Consider the following 18,776-nt stretch of genomic DNA (forward strand, 5'->3'; position numbering starts at 1 on the left):
GCCCGAAATTGGGGACTGAACCGAAAAACTGTGTCGAGGAATGTACTTGATAGGGATATTTTTAAACACCAAAAGTTGCCGACATGCATGGCAGTATTTTGACAGGAACGTCAAAATTTGTAAACATTGATGAGACATTTACATTTCGCGTTGGAATAACATTAAAAACTGTTGATTTGAAAAATTGGGATGGTTTTTAAATAAGTGGTTTCTTTAACAGTGAAGTAATAGAATCTCACCGATTAGCAGTTTACTACTGCGTTTTTGAAACACGAATGTTTAATCACCTAATTAAAGGATTGAAGACGACAAGAGAATTGATGCAAGTGAAACTAGAATGAAATCTTAACCGAAATTTTGGCCTACGCGTCCACAAAGAAGTAGTAAATTCAAATTTTGATAAATTAGCTCTAACCTTAACCACTCTAGTTGGAAACTGTCTGATTTTACTTCATGAATGTTTGCAACCATACTGCATTTGCGTAAATTAAGCACACATTACAAACTTTATGACCAAATGCCCTACTTATGACAAACTTTGAAAGAATATTCAAAATCTAGCATTGTTAAATTTTTTGGAAAGAATTGTCGTCAAAGGCAAACACCACTTTTCTTGTAGTTTATAAATAATAAGCATACAGCATAGATGTCTATTTTATATCTAAACTAAGCTACAAATAAGTTTTTGCTCCAAAAGTTTCTTTACACACGTTCCTCTTACTACATTAATGTGCAAAATGTAACCTATCATTGCGAAGTCTTCAATGGCAACTTACGCACCGGTCCAGTGTAAGAAATGACCGGTATCTCTTTTTTAGTGTTTTGCCAAGTGGCTTTCAATTTACAGTGCAGTTTTTAAGAGTCAAAGGTAAAGAGTTTAAAGGTCAAAAATTTAAGTTTGTAGGTTAGTATAAACAAATCCATTTTAACATATTGACGTTTGACACAATATCCCCCTCTTCTTCAAAACACCCCAATTAGTACCAACTTTAATGAATTTTACTAACACAATACAATACACTGGTCATTCATGTATACTCGTATAACACTAAAAAGGGAGCCACAATATCAATTGGTATGACATATAATTACCCAAGTGTTAATCACCATCGTCAAGAAACACTTAAAATTAATACTGTCAACTCTCTGTTACCTGAAAACTCAAATTTGAAGAACCTTAATCATTGTCATAAAAATCCTGTCCAAAATTTCATAATCACAAATGTACCTACATACAATGACAGCTACATTTTGGAAATTGTAATTTATTCAGTTTTCAAATACCTACTTAAAATATTTATAGCACACTAACAATTGGTATGGAGTCTAGGTGAATTTAGAGTTTGACCTAGATTCCTCACATAATGATTGAAATAAGTAAATAACCACGTTCATGTACTTTTATCGCACTAAGGATAAATGAAGCACGGTAAACGTTTTTCTGTAATTAAAAATTACTACGGTACAACTATTTTTATACTGCTGATTTGAGATTTGGAATCTCTCCAAACAATGGTCGAAAACGATTCATGATCTATATATATTAAAAAATTATTGTCATTAATAGTGAAAGCGACTGGAATTATTACAACATTAAGCAACGCGAAAGTTGTTCGGGTATGTACCAATTCGAGATTCCACTACATAGTATACATTAATTAACAGATTCGAACAATTAAATTTTGTTGTGTAAAAAAAATATTAAAATGTTGCAATAACTAACCAATTGTAAATGTATTTGTCACCTCGTCAAGCCACACATTTGAAATGTTTTTAAAACTATAAACAGTTAAAATTAAGTAATTTTACAGCGTAAAGTTTGTTCAAGTAATTTGACGATATATTTGTTATGTAACGAGGACAATATCTCTTAAGAGGCTTAGGCCACCAAAGGCTTCTGTCTAGATGTATTCAAGGTAATGATGCGCATTCGATATAAAAAACTTTTGATGTCGAAATAGACGAAATGGAAAGAAGAATGTCATTAAGTCCTGTCAACCAAATATTGATTGCACTTTTATCATTTTCATCCTCAGTCAATTGCAATTCCAAAGCATGTCTTTGATTAAAACAGGTCTTTCGTTTTGGTACTTTGGTAACACTCAATTATAAAGTTATGACATGAAACATGTTTTAAAATACTATAAACAATGAAGACCGCATAGGTGATCAAATAATCATTACAGAATCTTTTTCAATAAATGTCAAACATGATTGTTCGCTACTGTTTGTGTATTATGGCAATTATACTTGTATTATAACTTTTACTGTTCCGAATGATCGGTTTGATCAACGCACAATGTAAAACCTAATCATTTCTACACAACTTCTACTTGTAAGTAGTTGAGAAATAATACACCCGTGAAGATCCCGCTAGTAAAACTCTTAGCTAACGCAATGAATGAAGTGATAAACCATTGCTACCTATTGAAACCCAACAAAATTCACCGGACAGAGTCCATCGTGGTCTTTTACCACATGTGCATCGAATCGCCACCCTCCACTAGACCCCAAAACAGATAAAAATTAAAAGGAGCATTTCACAAGAAGACGATTTAGTCTTAATCAAAAGAACACATTATAAAACAGCCTTATAAAACAAACACATACACCACATGATAAAAAAAAAGAATGCATGAAAGATTTACTTGCTGCGCGAATGAGTAAGAAAATTAATCAAACAATAAAAAAACTTTATAAAAATTCTGATTGCACACATTGTCTTGCATATCAATTAAATTTAATTATAGATGGGCAGCAAGCCAACATAAACAAGTTCGCATATTTTTTCCATTTTAGAAGAGTTTTTCGTTTGTTTCAAAGGTGACGATGTCGTTAAGAAAAGACTGCCGAAAAGTTCAGCAGCAAGGTGGAATTTGTAAATTCTTATACAATATAAACAGAACTTTGTTGTCAGTGTGAGGTAATTGGGCTGTATGTTAAAAATTAAAAACGTTAATGGACCAAACTAGTCAAAAACGACAAAGTTTTATCCATTATTCCATGGTAAAACGGCGTTGCCTAGTCAGTCTCAAGTGAGTGAACTGGGCTATAACTTGTTTGTTTACCCACGTTGCACTCCAGCGTTATTTATAAACAACAACTATACCACCCATGTTGCCATGCGTTGTACTGGATGACTAGACTTCACTATTGTCTGTTATTAGGTAAAATATCCGAAATATTGGATAAAAATTTGTATTAGATACTCAAGGTAATAAACCTACTCAAATAAGCCCTCGCTGGTAAGATTTAAAATAACCAACTTATGCTATAAATAACTAGTTGGCAAGCGAGTTAATTTGACCAAACAAAAAATTAATTGACTATGCTAACCGATATGTCAGATAGTACAACCGTGTGAATCACGTTTTAATTCTAATCCATTAAAATCCGAATTCATCCAAATTGTAAATATATTCCGCGTTGTGCCAACATGGCACACTATATTTAACATTGTCTCTTCCATTTAATTTTGACTAGTTAAGAACGATCACTTAAAATTATTGGTCCAATAGATTGAATCAAGCAAAGTTAGTTTTGGGCAATAAACATTCTGAGAGAGGAAGCGTGCGTGTTCCTTCTATTTTAGAACTAATAGTAGTAGGTACAGACATACGTTTATTATAAATGTTCCTTCATCAAGCACCAGCTTATGGAATGTGCCACGCGAAAAATTTTCTAGGTAATTATAAAATGAAGGAAATCACAGTTTATAACTCCTCTCAAAACGTTATGATCACGATTAGGGATATCTGTACAACTCGTATCATATAAATAATATATCATTTACAACAACTTGTCATTTTACAATAGATTATAACGATTTCTAAAAAAAAGTTTTACAATACTACTTACTCCACGTAATAGAGATGGAACATTTCCTTGTCCTGTTTTATGCGAATTTGGATGGCGCGAATGTAGGGCCTGTGGGGATTGGTTCTTGTTCGACGGCACTTTGACAGTGGTCGGAGTGATGCTTAAACCGCTAGGAAGACCGGTAGGCGGTAACGCCGACTGAGGTATACTCGGAGGCAATACCGCCACGTTCTCTTTCAGTTGCTGCGATTGTTTCAATTTTTTCAAAAGTACCAGTTTCATCTCCTCCGCTCGCAAGTCTTCTCGCAGTCGTCTCAAGCCTCGGTCTCTGCAACGGAAGATCATGTTAATTTCAACGTTTTTGCTTGGTTTAGATAAAACAACTACTAATGAATGTTCTTGTCGAAAATACCGATCGATTCTGCAATTACTATTTAATTATTCTTAGGCCCGATTGCAGAAACGCGGATTAAATTTTTAGTTCAAGACTAAAGTTTTAATGTACGATTGTCAAATGATGATACTCCTCATTTATTTTGAATACCGCATTTCAAGGTCAAAATTTGTGAAAATTGTGGAGCTCTACGGGCAATTTGAGAAGATTTATCCCTTGAATTGAACATAAACGAGTACTGGAACACCCAAAGACATGTTCGTGATTGTTTTCAACACATAAATCCTCTTAAATTTGTCGTAGAGCACCACAACTGTCACAAATTATGACCTTGAAATGCGGTATTCAAAATAAATGAGGAGTATGTCAAATTCGATTACAGAATAATATTTTTGTTTGAGGTTAAATGTAGTCCGAGACTAAAATTTAGTTCTGTACTATAACAAGGATTAAACGAAATATGGATTGCACAAACGACTTACGGGTCGATTTCAAGTGTGACTTGCCTTACTGCAAATCCCATTTGCAACATAGCAACGCCAATCACATTGCTCATACCTTGGCAACGGTTGCAAATTTGCGTTAACGCAGTGACTTGAAATCGTAAATCTTGGATTAAACGATATAGTCTGAGACTAAACATAATCTCACAGGTTTGATGGATTATAGGATGGACTAAATTGACAGTTCTAAGGAAAATCTTTTAGGTTATATGGTTTTGCGACTTGTGCATGAAGAAATAAATACTGGCAAAACAATCTTAACTTCTTGTTGTGGCTCTGGATGTTCAACTAAACATGATTTTTATATGGTATTATGCGTTTTCAGGAATCAAACACAGGTAGCTACAAGAGCTTATTAACTAGGTCGCCGAAATCACGTACTCATGTGGGGTCATATTTACTTATTTTTTTGAAAATAAGCACAACTGTTGTGTGAAAACCACTGACTAAGAGGTTGTTCTTTTGGATTTCAAATCAATTTAAGCATTTAGGGGTTGTTTAAATATCGAAATTTATTAAGTTCGTTATTTTTTAACTGATTTCGTTTGTTCTAATAGCGTTTGAAAGAAAAAAAAATCTCTAGACCAATTTTTGATCAAAGTCTTGATAGATAGTGAGAGTGTTTCTATACAAGATTTTACATTGGATTCTAAGCATAAATCGGCTGTCCCAAGCAAAAATACAGTATCTGTTTTAAAAAAAATTCAATGGACTTAGAATTAACTTATTTAAATCGCTTTCACAAATGATTTGAACTCTACTTTTGTCATTTATCTGAAGATTTTTAATTAACAAAAAGATAAATCACAAGTGTAATGTTAAAATCATTTGGAAAGGCATTTTAAATAGGTCAATTCTAGGTTTTCTTAAAAGCAGATACTGTGTTTTTGCGTAGGACAGCCGAAATTGTCTGTAATAGTCTGGATAATATTTTAATACGACATGTTACAATTGCAATTAGAGCTTTGTTTCTAATTTTTTCCTTTTTCGTAACTTTGTTATTTCTTCACCAATTTCATTAGTTTTTACAGCATTTGATCTAGAGAAAAACTCTCTAAAATCGTGGTTTCCATAATAGAAGTAAGAGAGTAATACAATTTAGTATTCAGAGCCGTTTAAAATGATAAACCTAATTGTAAAATAATGTACAGGGTGTAATTTTGAGATAGTTAATTATGAATAATTTTACAAATAAAAATTCATTTCTGTGATTTAAAAGTTTTGTTAAGAAATGTTAGAAATTTCGCTATTTTCCCAATAATTCAATAATTTGGTAGTTCTCAGTAGTCCCCATAACCTCTTAGCCGTGCTAGAGATCTCCAAGCAAGATAAATCTTGTACTTACAGTAGTGTCATAGTTGGTAGATATCAGTTAAAACGACATTTCAAAACTTGCATTGCAATATTTACATAAGGAATCATTTTAAATTTAGATAATTTTTTAGTTTTCTAACCTGCAGTATGCATTATTTGCAAGTTTTGGGTCCATTCGTGAAATACATGTCGAAAATGTGGTTCGTCCACAATCAAGAACGTTTTATCCTGGATTACGTAATCTGATCTACAAACCACGTTTCTGCAATAGGATTAAAATATAGTTCAGGACTAAATTTAATCCAAGATTTTATAGTCCGTTGTTTAATCAGCGTTTCTGCAATCGGCCTTTAGAGGTACAAAAAATTGAAAACATGATTGTGTACGTAACTGTCATTTTTGACAGATTACCTTTTATTAAAGTACGGTTACGTCATTAGAAAAACATGACTCCACTGCTTTAAGCTTGCTTGATGACAAATTTTCTTAATCACATACCTTAAACACTCAAAAAATATAGAAACTACCAACTGTCCTGTGTTCAATGTGTGGAACACGCGGTACACAAGTATGATCAAATAAAAATCGTCACTTAGCTTAGAAATTTTAACTCATGTCTGTCATGACAAGTAACGGGTGATCAAAATGTTTTCAGATTAGGGTAGGCTATGGAACAATTTTTCCCGTCTGTAATTAAGTCATACTAACAATGTTAAAACTTTTGAAAAATTCAATCTGTAGTCGGAATTTTGTAACTTTGGTTTAACCCCGCCCACATGGACAAATGACGATTTGAATTTGTCGAATCAAGAAATGGCCAGCCTCCTTTAGACAACATAATCAAAATTTTGACAACTCTAGTGTCACACTTGTCAAGAAGATTTGCACTTTTGTGGGAACTTAATTAAACGTGAAACTTTCGTCGATTTTGATCTTGTTTCGTCTTCTAATGTGTAGACATTTCTACTCCGGCGTGTGGCAAATATCAACGAACTATCAAAATGTTGCAGAGTAAATCAGACTTCTAGCTAAAATTCAATTGGCCCAAAAGGTAGGCGGAGTTAAACCAAAGTTATAAAATTCTGACTATAATTTGACTAGTTTAAAGTTTTACAATTAAACCTAATAGTGTTAGAAAAAATCATCCCATAGCCTACCCTAATCTGAAAACTTTTTAATCACTCGTTATTTGACATTGACTAACAAAATTGACAAAAAATGTCAGTCATCCAAAAACCAAAATAACAAAGATAAAACAAGTGATAATCAATTTTTACTTGATTGTGCAATATTTTAATATGATCAACCAAGTAGTGCATTTTTGTTGGAAATTTCAGAAAAATATAGCATGCAAGTTTTCCAGTAATTCGAAATAATTGTATAACAATAATAATAATAAATAAGTATGTCTACAAAAAATATTATATTATTAATAGAAAAAAAAGCTATTTATTATTACCATTCGTGAAAAATGTAAATTTATTCAAGAAGCTACTTTCTGTTTTTTTTTAATTATGCACGCCAAACTCTCGACAGGAATATCGACTTACCTCTGCTTTAGCTCCGAGGGGCTAAGCTCTTTAATTGGCGCTAAAGGTGGCATCTCTCCTTCGCTCGAGTCGCTGCTATAGTCTGCGTTTCCGTTTGTCCGCGGTTTATCTAAACTGCCATTAATGAGCACGTCAGGGCTTTCGACGTAACTTCTTGGTTCAGTGCGGGGGCGAAGTACTCTCCTCGAATATGCCAGAGTCTGGGCGCTGTTGGTCGAAACAATACCCACCGGTTGATGCTGCGGCGGAAGGAGCTGTTGTTGTTGAACTGGTGAAGCTGATCGGTTTGAACTGTAAACAAGAAAAAAAAGTCAGTGTGCCCGGTAATACAAAGGTTTGTAATTGGATAATGATGAACTAACAATGGGTTTCCAAATCAAACAAAACTGGCTAAATTCTAACCTCTCTCAATTATTATCATAACGGTGTCGGGGGTACTGAGGGAGAAAAGACCAGGTGGCGATATGTCATAGGGTCATGGCAGAGTAATACCGCGCGATGTGAAGCGGGGGAGAAGGGGTGTGTTGCGTAAAATTTCGGAGGGAAGGACACGTCAGAAATTCAGATAATTGATTTTGATTGTACTCTCTTTAGATAAAAATAACAAGAACGACCAAGATTACACCGAATTCTAATACGTAGCACAAAAACATGCTTACTAATAAATAAAAACCAGGTTAGCCAATGTACCCATTAATAAATTACTCCGCACTAGTAGTTTACTTGGCCTGAATTCTGTTCTACCAAACGTCTACAACTGCGAATCAATAACGATTGAATATACAAGTGAGAAATAATCCAGTGCATGTAAAAATCGACTTACCGAACCAAATATTTTCAACTATTTAAAAGTATGTAATGATGAAAGATTCTTTTCGGTTCGGAAATTACGTCAGAAACAAACAGATTAGTATATTTACACTTATTACCTAAACCACCAAAAGACAACAAGATATGAAATTGTATGTACTTATAACTTAGGATAGCGAATATTTTACTTTTTGTTTATTATTACATTTATTTATTAATGATTTGATGAGAAAATCAATTAAAAAACAACCCAAATAGAAATGTATAGAAACCCAATACTTGCCAACAGATTAAAATTATTAAATTTAATCATCCTTGAGTAACAAAAGCATTGAAAATGTACAGCTTGGTCAGAATCTGACAATCGAAGCTAATTGCGAATTACCTACAATGCTTTTGACTTAATCTGAAATTATTTCAATTATATGGTATTTTACCATTGCAAAATGTTTGCAAGTTTCTAAAATTTATTATTTAAATTATTGTTCAAAATTAAAATAAAAAATTATTGAAAACCGTCGCTGGATGGACATGTTACGTGACAATTTATAAATTTGGTGTCACGTGCCAATACATTGTTCTCCCTTAATAAAATGGCACGACACACTGTACATAATACCTTGATCCAATACGAAAAAAACTTGTTTTGCAACTGCGCACAGAAAAACGTTCCACCCGTAAAATAATTAAAAAAATGTAGTTCAAACTTCGACATTTCAATTGTTTCGAAGTGTCACATAAGATGTTCATCCGTGTTTATCCATTTAGTTAAGTGCCGATTCAAAAGTACATACTTGCAATTTACTTTAAACCGCTAATTTCAAGGTCATAATTCGTCAAAATTTTGAAACTTTGCTTTAGATCTGAGAGGATTTATACATTTTCGCAAAAACCCATTTGTGATATAATTCAATACATAAAGCCTATCAAATTTACCGAAAAGCCAAAATATTTTGAAAAATTACGACCTTGAAGTTAGCGATTCAAATATACTGCGGATGCGTGTAAATAAAAGAAAGAATTAAAACAAAATATTTGAAAGATTTGACAGTACTTGTCACGGAAACTGAAAACCCCTGATATTTTAATGGTTTTAACACTTTTTTTTGGTCAAGGTTCTAAATAGTTTTTTGCATTAAAATCTTACTATTGATATAGATGTAATTTGGTGTTCCTTTTGTTGTATTATAATATAATCTACCTCCATTTCTTGACGAAAAAGAATAAAACAAACTACACAAAAATTACACATTCGTGTTTTTAACGGGATTACTGGTTGCATGCGCGTAAAGTTATGTGAATCACACTGTATATTACCGTGTGATTTAAAAAAATCAGATTTAGTTCTCTTTGAAAAACAAAACAGTCAAAACGTAGGACTTGGTTTCAATTAGACGTTTAACAGATACTGACAAATATTGAAGGTAACATAATGTCACATACAGTATTGGGGGATGGTTTTGTGTTATTAGAAGCATTCAAATGGAGTTTCCTAGAGTTATGTATAGAGTATATTGGATAATTGGTAAATACGTAATGATTGTAGTGATACTATTTGGCTGTAAGGTAAATTTCGTTGACTTTATTTTTCAAGGATAACTAAATCTAAATTTTTTAATCATATACAAGGTGATTTTTTAAAAACGGCAGGCGTTTTCAAGATACTAAGACATTTAGAAAAATTTTAAAATCATCAGTTTATAGGAAATTAAATAGTATATTATAATACAAGTTTATAAGCAAGCCTTTAAAACACGCACGACGAGTTTAAGAGCACGACGCGTCAGCGGAGTGCTTTTAACGTCGTAAGTGTTTTAAAGGCGCTTATAAACGAGTGTTATACGCTATTTTTTATTATACCTATCCATTTACAATCCTTAAGGAGCATTGAAAAATTGTGAATTTACCCAATAAAATTATCGAAGGTTGTTTTCGAATCGTTTTCGTAGAGACGGTTAGCAAGCAATTGTTTGTTTACGTTGTTAAGCACATTTTTTCACGTTTGTAAAAATCCGTTCAGGAAATGAGTGAAGATATTAAAAGCCTAGCAGAACATGCAGAACTGCGATTAATTCTATCCGACGCTGAGAAGTATACTGGTCATCCTTTCCGACGAACTTCATACGATTATGGCAAACAGTGGTGGCATCGATGAGTTGAAACGTCAGGTGAGATGGAAATCTTCGGGTGTGGCTAGTAGCTATATTGAAGAATCCACTTTAAACAAAATAGTTGTTTCCAAACGCATTGCTGGTGTTCTGAACACATCGGTTGCTAAATCAATTTCATCAAGAGCTATGGACGTCCAACAGAAGAATGAAAATGAAAAAGCTGCTACTAGTTATGAATTAGAAGCCACAAACAACAGTAACCAGCTTCAAGCGGCCGGCTTTGAAATTTCAAACAATAGTAATTGTAATTTTCATGTTTATATTATAAATAAAAATTGGTCCTGACATTTCACAATTTCTTGTTACCTAGACGACTTTAAAGCTTTAGTGTTTTAAAGAGCCCTTTTTGCACGCTTTTGCGTGTTTTAATTTAGAATTATGATGCAGGTATAATAAAAAATCATTTAATTTGTTTTTTAAATTTTTGAAATCGGTTAATAAATAAAAATTCTACAACGCCTGCCGTTTTTAAAAAATCACCCTGTAGTATTATGCTTGGGTATACCCAAATTGTTGCAGGAAATAGAGTTAATCGCAAAATTGAAAGAAACGACTCTTTTAACAGAAATTTAAAATTTTTGCTCTATCTTCACCAACCTGTTGTTAAAAATCAAAAACACATTTGGTGTCGTTATGAGTGCGCCAACCAATTGAATGTCACATTTGACGTTTGTGTGTTTATAATAGTTATGATAGTAATAACAATAATAAGAAGTATCTAAGCAGTCACACAACAAAGTAGTGTTTGCTGAGCTATATTTTATTAATGTATCGTCAGTGGACAAAACAACTGGGACATTGAAAATTTTGCCATTGTAAATTTTGCTGCCAAAGTTAATGAAATGTCACTGTCAAAATATAAAATTTACATTTTGTAAATGAAATCTAACTTCATTTTTTCTCGAAATAAATAATTTTCTATGAGATAAGCTCAACTTCCATATTTAAACTTTGACAAAATTTTCGAAACAAATGACTAGCGCACTTACAGGTCATTATAAATATTGTCATTGAAAGTTAACCGAGACGAAATGTAAAAAAAATCTGCTATTTGCAAGAGAAAAAAAGGTACTTGTGAAGTTTTGAATGGATAAAACGGCGTATTGAACAAAAAATCTCTCGATGAAATGACTTGCATGTTGACTTGCGGCATTGAAAATCAGATTTGCGCCTTAGCAACCCCAATCAAACTGATGCTAACTTAGCAACTGCGTCAACACAATTTTGCGCCACTGACTTGAAATCGGGCCCAGATTGTGTTTTTTCCATAGACATGGCCTACCCAAATGTCAAATATTGTGAAATGGATCATACATTATTTATACATTATAGTATGGTTTAATAAGTTTTCACTACGACTTTTTCTTAATATCCTGCACATTACATTATGATGATAATGATAACTGATAACACTGATAACCCTTGACTTTCAAACACAATTGAAGATTTAGCTGACCATTCATGCTGCGAAAATTTAAATTAATTATGTGGCGTAGAAGATGTATTTATATTCATTTTATGCCCATTTTATTAGACGAAAAATGTATTTATTTGTCTACCTTAGTTTAATTTGAATATGAACTGAATTTAAGGGGTTTTATCTTAATTGCAGTAAAATACCTACACTATATTAACTTGATATGCAAACTCAAACTCCATAAATAATAAAACTAATCTTTAATAACTTTAATGTAATAATAACTGGGATAAACGAAAGGCCGTTCTTACTTCTTCCACCGTTGATCAGTGCGCGCTGTTGCCGCATCATCCTAATGAAAGCTTCTGTTTTAAGCGTGTGGTTAAATTACATATTTGTTTTGGCAACATTGAGAGAAGGTGCGAATCGATACTTGAATAAAAATAAAATTCATCCGTTTAAACGTTGTGACATGTCCCACGTGTTTTCCACTATTTGTCGGTTGACATTCACATTGCAATTGTTACCATTATTTACATTTTTTACAATATTTTTTAAAGTGGAAGTTTGACTATTACACTGGCAATACTGGCGGTGTATTCTGGAGCGCCAATTTAGTTCACGCGTCGTTAGATTTCTACTGGGGCAATATGACATTGGAGCACATTTTCGTTAAACAAAATAGAATTTTCTATTTGTTTCTAATGAAAACCATGTTAAACGACCAGTTACATCCGTTATTATGTAAATTAATGCAATTTATATCTTTTTTTTAATTGATACATTAAATAAATTACGATTAGAATCTAAAAAAATATGTGGAAGTGCAAAAAAATAAAAAGGGCAAAGTATACAGGTGTCCTAGAACGTCCGCCCTTCCTTTTAATGGGACATTCTCCATCAAAATCTAAATATGTATATATGTATAGTCTTTAAATTACAAGCATTTTAAGTTGTATCTACTGTAAACCCAGTTGACATACACCTAGTAAATTTTATGGCCACATTATAGGAGGACCGGGCAGTACTAATCCTTGCGGTTGGGGACCATAAATGAGCACGAAATGAGTCCGGGCCTGTTCAACCATCGGTCAACCCTCTACCTAGAAATGTGTGTCGGCTGCAGTTTACAACACCAGTTTTCTTTCTATGGGTGGTTTGACTTAAGCCATAAAATGTTTACTAGGTATATGTCAACTGAGGTTACTATACGTGCAATGGAAGGAAATTTGTTTGCATGTAACTTGGTAACAAACTAAAGGTTATTTTAACACACAAAGCCTGTTTTGTGGTGCAATTTAATACATTAATTCCCCAAAGTCCTAAAATTTTGCAAAGTTGTGACCTTGAAGTGTCGTTTCAAAATGTATAGCAAGTATAGCGAAAACAGCATAATTCCATTTTTAGTTAGAAAAATATTTAATGAAGAATTTAATTATATTATTAATAAATTCCGAAAGCTTTTATTTGCGAAAACTGTGGATTCTAAATTATACAATATATGATGCAACTAGAAAGACTACATGGTGTATGATATGGGATGAAGTCAAGGGTGGTAGAGGCGGCAATAAGATGGCATTTTGGTTTTGCAACTGGTTATGTCAAGTAACCCAAACTTGAAAGTTTTAACTATTTGGGCAGATAACTGCGCTGGACAAAATCGAAATTCGATGATCGTTGTAATGTATTTATATGTAAGTCTTTTCCCAAATATTGTGAAGATTAACCACAAATTCCTTTTAAGAAGACATAATCATATAGAGGTGGAGCGAAGAGAAATATAGAAACAAGCACCATTTTTACATCGAATGAATGGACTAATTTTATTAGGACCTGTAAAAATCGCCGATTTAAAGCTAAATCGATGACACTCGAAAATTTTAAAAATTTTGAATTTTGAAAATTGAGAACCGACCTGACAATTTTAAGCATTTCTATCAGCTTTCTGTCATTCTGAAATATTTGATATTCTCATTACATTACGTTACAAAAAAAATAATTTTGGTAAAAAAATGGAGTTAGCTATAAGGACTTTCAAACTAGGTCACAATCGTTTAGAAAGAAAACCAACTAACTTCACTTACGCCATTATTGATATGTCTCTGTTGTTCAATTTTTAAAATTTTTGTTTGTAACTAAAGTTTTCTTTTTGTACTTTATATACTTCATACCAATTGATAGTGAGGTCCAAATGTCAAACTTGGCCCGAAATTTGGGTCAAACTTGGCCCGAAATTTGGGACTATCCCAAAAAATTTTGTAGAGGACTGTACTTTATAGGGACATTTTTATACACCAAAAGTTGACGACCTTGTCTGACAGCACTTTGACAGAAACGTCATCATTTGTAAACATTGACAATTGGCTCCCGTTTTTACGGAAATTTGAAGTTATTTTAAAATTGGAATGGCTTTTGAATGGTTTTCAAAGAAGTGGATTCTTTTTCTAGTTGTTGACAATGAAATTATAAAATTTGCGTGGCCCGCAGTCGTATAACTGAAATATTTAAGTTAACTTATTTGAAGAACTGGTTAGAAGTGAAACCCATGGAGAATTTAGCAAAGCTTTTAATGTTTACATAGTCAACTATAAAGTATTTAGGTAAATTCTAATTACCTCAACCATCAAAAATTTGGAGTCGCTGAATTTGAATACGTCTATATACTATATTTCAGAATTATTTCTAAGGAGGAACTGGAATCTGAAGCAGAAAAAATCTGTATTATGATGGTAGATTCAGAATCTGATTAAAATATCAATCCATTAGCTTAAAAAGTAATTTACTTCATAACCTCAAAATGTTACATTGACAGTTTTAGAACCAAAATGCTAAAAGTCGTTTACATTGTTAGAGGCGTTTTACACAGACATGGCCTACCGAGATGTCAATAATTCTGATATATAGTATACCTCACATATCAAAGATTTCATGTTGTTTTAGTGTAGAAGATAAAATGTCTTTTTTCAAATTATTGTCATGGAATTCACTCTGAGGTACGGTTTTCAGCACAAAACTTCCCATTCCAAAGAAGTTTAACAAAGTTGTGTTAAATTAATGGTGCATTTTTAAGATTTGTAGCAATTGGACGGTTCCAAAAGTGTTTCCCTTTACAAAACAATATCGCAATTGTACATTAAACAGACTTTGCACAATAACCAAACTATCAAATACAAAGAAATTAAATGTCTTCTGAAATACACCAAACATTAGGTATACCTTTTTTGAATGGTGAAACTTACAGAACAGTGAAGTTCATGGTGGCCAGACAATATTTCTTTGTAACCATTGAACTCTCGTTTATAGTTAATGCTCTAAAAATTTAAAAAAAATAATGACCTTCATGTGAAAAAATGTCAACTTACACATTGGTACATAGCAAATGAAGACCGAAATTGCTTTTTTTAACGTTGGCGTTTTTTTCATCCGCTTACAATCCATTTTTTGAAAACCAGAAAATTTCAACAAATAAAACTTTGACTGCGTTAACTTCATTACTTTGCAAGTAATACCAACTTTTCCAAAACTTCCTAGCATAGGACAATACACTGCTCAATGTGTATATACTCTTTAACACTAAAATGGGCTCCCATTAGCACTATCAATTGGTATGAAATACACATATTATGAAAAAAGTGTGTTTATTTTCTGCATTTAACTGTAGCAGCCAAATTTGTAAAAAAAATTGTAACTTGCCGCTGTCTAAAATTACAAATTTTGAAGTACATTGAAACGATGCGGTGGCATCACGTCTGTTAGAATTAGATGACAATCTGACTCGTCTACTTCAACACATATTTTGATGAGGATTTTTAAAGGATGTACAGCTGCGACTATAAAAAAAATGGAACAGTGGGTTTTGACGCAAACTTCAAACTTGTTAAAAACGGTTGTAACGTCAGGGAAGTTCTTGAATTAATATTTTCACAATTTGGCCTTAAAATAAACAAAAAAACATTCCTTCAATCAAAGATAGGACTTGCAATTTCAAAGGCTACTGAGGATTAATTTGCCCGCATAATATTTAACTGACGGAGTGGCTGACGAGAGTGGTATTCATCAATTTTTTTGTTAGTTTAGATACATATCTGTGACTGAGTCTATAATAGTGAATACTACATGACATAAAGAATATTGCATCCAACATATTCTAAGGGTTAATCTATAAATGTAACTTCAATAATTTAGTAATAACTCTGGCACACTGTGATGTATTAGATTATTATTAGATTCAATAGATTCATCATCATTACCTTTATAACTAATAAGTAACCTTTCATGAACAATATAGTGTTCACTGATCAAGGTGGATGTTAGACATGTCATAACAGCTAAAACTCATAGGAAGCGACATTTTTGTGCAACATCATTTCAGTTACGCCTTCTATAACAATTCAACTCATGTTTAGTCAATCAGTGCCAATGGAAACGTTCAAATTTACTGTCAATGAACCAGTAAAATGGTTATTTTTAGTGCAAGACAAATTTGCTATCAAAATGGTGACAACATAGCCTTCAGTGTTAAACTGTACTTGTCAAAATGATGAAGATTCAAAACTGGAGAATGAAAACAATGAAGAAGGCTTATAAAAATAATTGTATTCATTATTGTCTCGTTAAATAGGTTCATCGGGTTCGTTGCTATTGCACGTTTGATTTCCGCAACAGCTGTGGCAATAATTCCAAAAGTACTATTAATAACAATCGAAAATATTTTTGTTCCATCAAATAAAACTGAAATTATTAATTTGAGAACATTATGTATACTTGTGATCGTGGAATTTTAGGCAGATTTTTTATATCTATCCAATAAAAAAATGTAAACGATTCTTTATAGTCTTCGTGGTCATGATTCTCATGTTTGAAAACATCCTAATTCAAGACAGGGATAATTTCAAGCAAATGAAAATGTAGTTTAAGAACAAATTAACCTTAGAATATAAGGCGATTTTAATTACTTAAGCTTTAAAAGATATCTCATAGCATTATCCAAAAATATCTCACTCCTGCAACATTAAATTGGCAGTTGACACTTCTTGACACTGCCCAAAATTCTATGACCGCATGTGCATGTATAAAGTTCTTAATTTAATTTTAATTTAATTTAATTTAATTTTTTTGTAAATATACAGTTTAAGTTTACGTTGCAAATGACCACTCAAGGTCACAGATTCAAAAGTTTTAATCTATGCTGCAATGGAGGTGCTATGTGAATTGGCTTTTGACGTACACAAGACGATCGTAAAAGTTCTCTAAATGTAATGTATCGAAATTAAATTTGTTAGTAAATACTTAACTTTTGATAGCAGTGAATGCGTGATAAACATGTTTCTTATCCACTAAGATGTGACTTTTCGACCTGTTATATTACCTTTTCGGCCACGTTTAATCATTTGCATAAAAATCACAAAATTCAGTCTAGTTTAGAAGTTTGGTATATGAATAGCCAGGTGTCGAAATGGCGTCTGATTCGAGCAGCGATTAGCAACATCAAAATACTCAAAAAGCTTTTGTAGCCATTCTAAGCCAGTACAAAATACTCATTAATTAAAGAAAAAAAACAAAAGGCGGTTCAATTGCTACCAAAATCTGGCGAGGTCTTAAAGCCGCAGCAAATAAAAAAATATATATAGGGTGTTTTTGAAATGCATGTACAAAGAGTATGAAGAATAAAAAAACTATTTTTAAATAAAAAACTGACAAGGTAAAATGATCCCCAAATGACTTGTTTCCTAAGCAAGCAGCAACTTGATTTTTTGTTCACTTTTAAATCAGTGGCGCTGAAGCGAATTTATTAAAATTTTTGTGTAATGTTATCTCTAAAACTTTACTAAGACTTTTACTAAAACTGTTTTTTCTTACTAGGCTCAAGTTGTAACAAGGAATTACCACACTCTTTTTATTATTTCAAAAACAGCCTGTATATGAAATCAAAACTAAACTAAATGATATAAAGTTTTGTAAAAGTCGTTGGAACAGGTACGCGTTGGTTTATAGTGTTTTATCTTTCTGATATTCATTAAAACAGGCATTTTCACGACACACAAATAAATACAGTTCCCAAAAAGCAGCTTGTAAAATTTTAAATAAGAACTTATAGACTAAAGGAAATGCTAGCTTTTATGCATACATATTCTAGCATTTACTGTCTACATTAAGTAAACACTTAGTAAACAAGTTTATGCTTATTTAGGTAGCAGTTACTTAAAAAGAATAAAGTATATACTTAAACATTATGCATATGAACGCAAGAATACAGGATGTCCCAGAACTCATGACCCAGAGAACAATGGGAGCTGCCGACAGCAATACCGATGGTAAATTTCAAAACAAAAATTGCTTCAGTTTAACAGTATTCGAGAAAGGATAATAGTTATTTAGAGTCGCGTGTGGTAACTTACATTTTACGGCGCGAAATCAGTTTGAAGCACGACGGCGTAGCCGGAGTACTTTAATGAATGAGTGCTGTAAAATAGTTAACGCACAAGAGTTGTATTAAACTTTTTGGCCGAAAAATTTTAATTTAAATAATTGGGTTTTTTAAAATTCATGAGAACTGTCACATGTCAGCATTTGTAAATTTCATCATCTGTCAATTCTGTCAATTTTGTAGTTGGTGCACAGAAAGTACACAAGATGGCGCTGTATAAAAAACGTTTTAATATTACTTTAAAAATAGAAATATTGTCTTAATTGAGATAATAATTTAGGTAGATTCCAACTTTGGTGATCAATCTTCATTATGGTAAAGTGATTTTAATTTATAAACGCATCTGAAGAGCAGACGATTTGGGCAATTTT

General features: G+C 32.4%; 1 protein-coding gene across 3 annotated transcripts in view; it reads right to left on the minus strand.

The window, feature by feature from the left end:
- The window catches only part of simj (transcriptional repressor p66-beta simjang), a 42,819-nt gene that overhangs the window by 18,439 nt on the left and 5,604 nt on the right, over window positions 1-18,776 (minus strand). For all 3 annotated transcript variants that reach the window (XM_088033973.1, XM_088033981.1, XM_088033989.1), the window contains exons 2-3: window positions 7,581-7,871; window positions 3,859-4,147 (exon numbers count right to left, since the gene is read on the minus strand). In XM_088033973.1, the coding sequence (XP_087890099.1) occupies window positions 3,859-4,147; window positions 7,581-7,871 (580 nt within the window). The remainder of the gene's footprint in view (window positions 1-3,858; window positions 4,148-7,580; window positions 7,872-18,776) is intronic.

The sequence above is a fragment of the Gnatocerus cornutus genome, chromosome 1 (assembly GCF_029298725.1).
Source record: "Gnatocerus cornutus isolate USDA-ARS CGAHR chromosome 1, icGnaCorn1.1, whole genome shotgun sequence".
Taxonomy (NCBI): Eukaryota; Metazoa; Arthropoda; class Insecta; order Coleoptera; family Tenebrionidae; genus Gnatocerus; species Gnatocerus cornutus.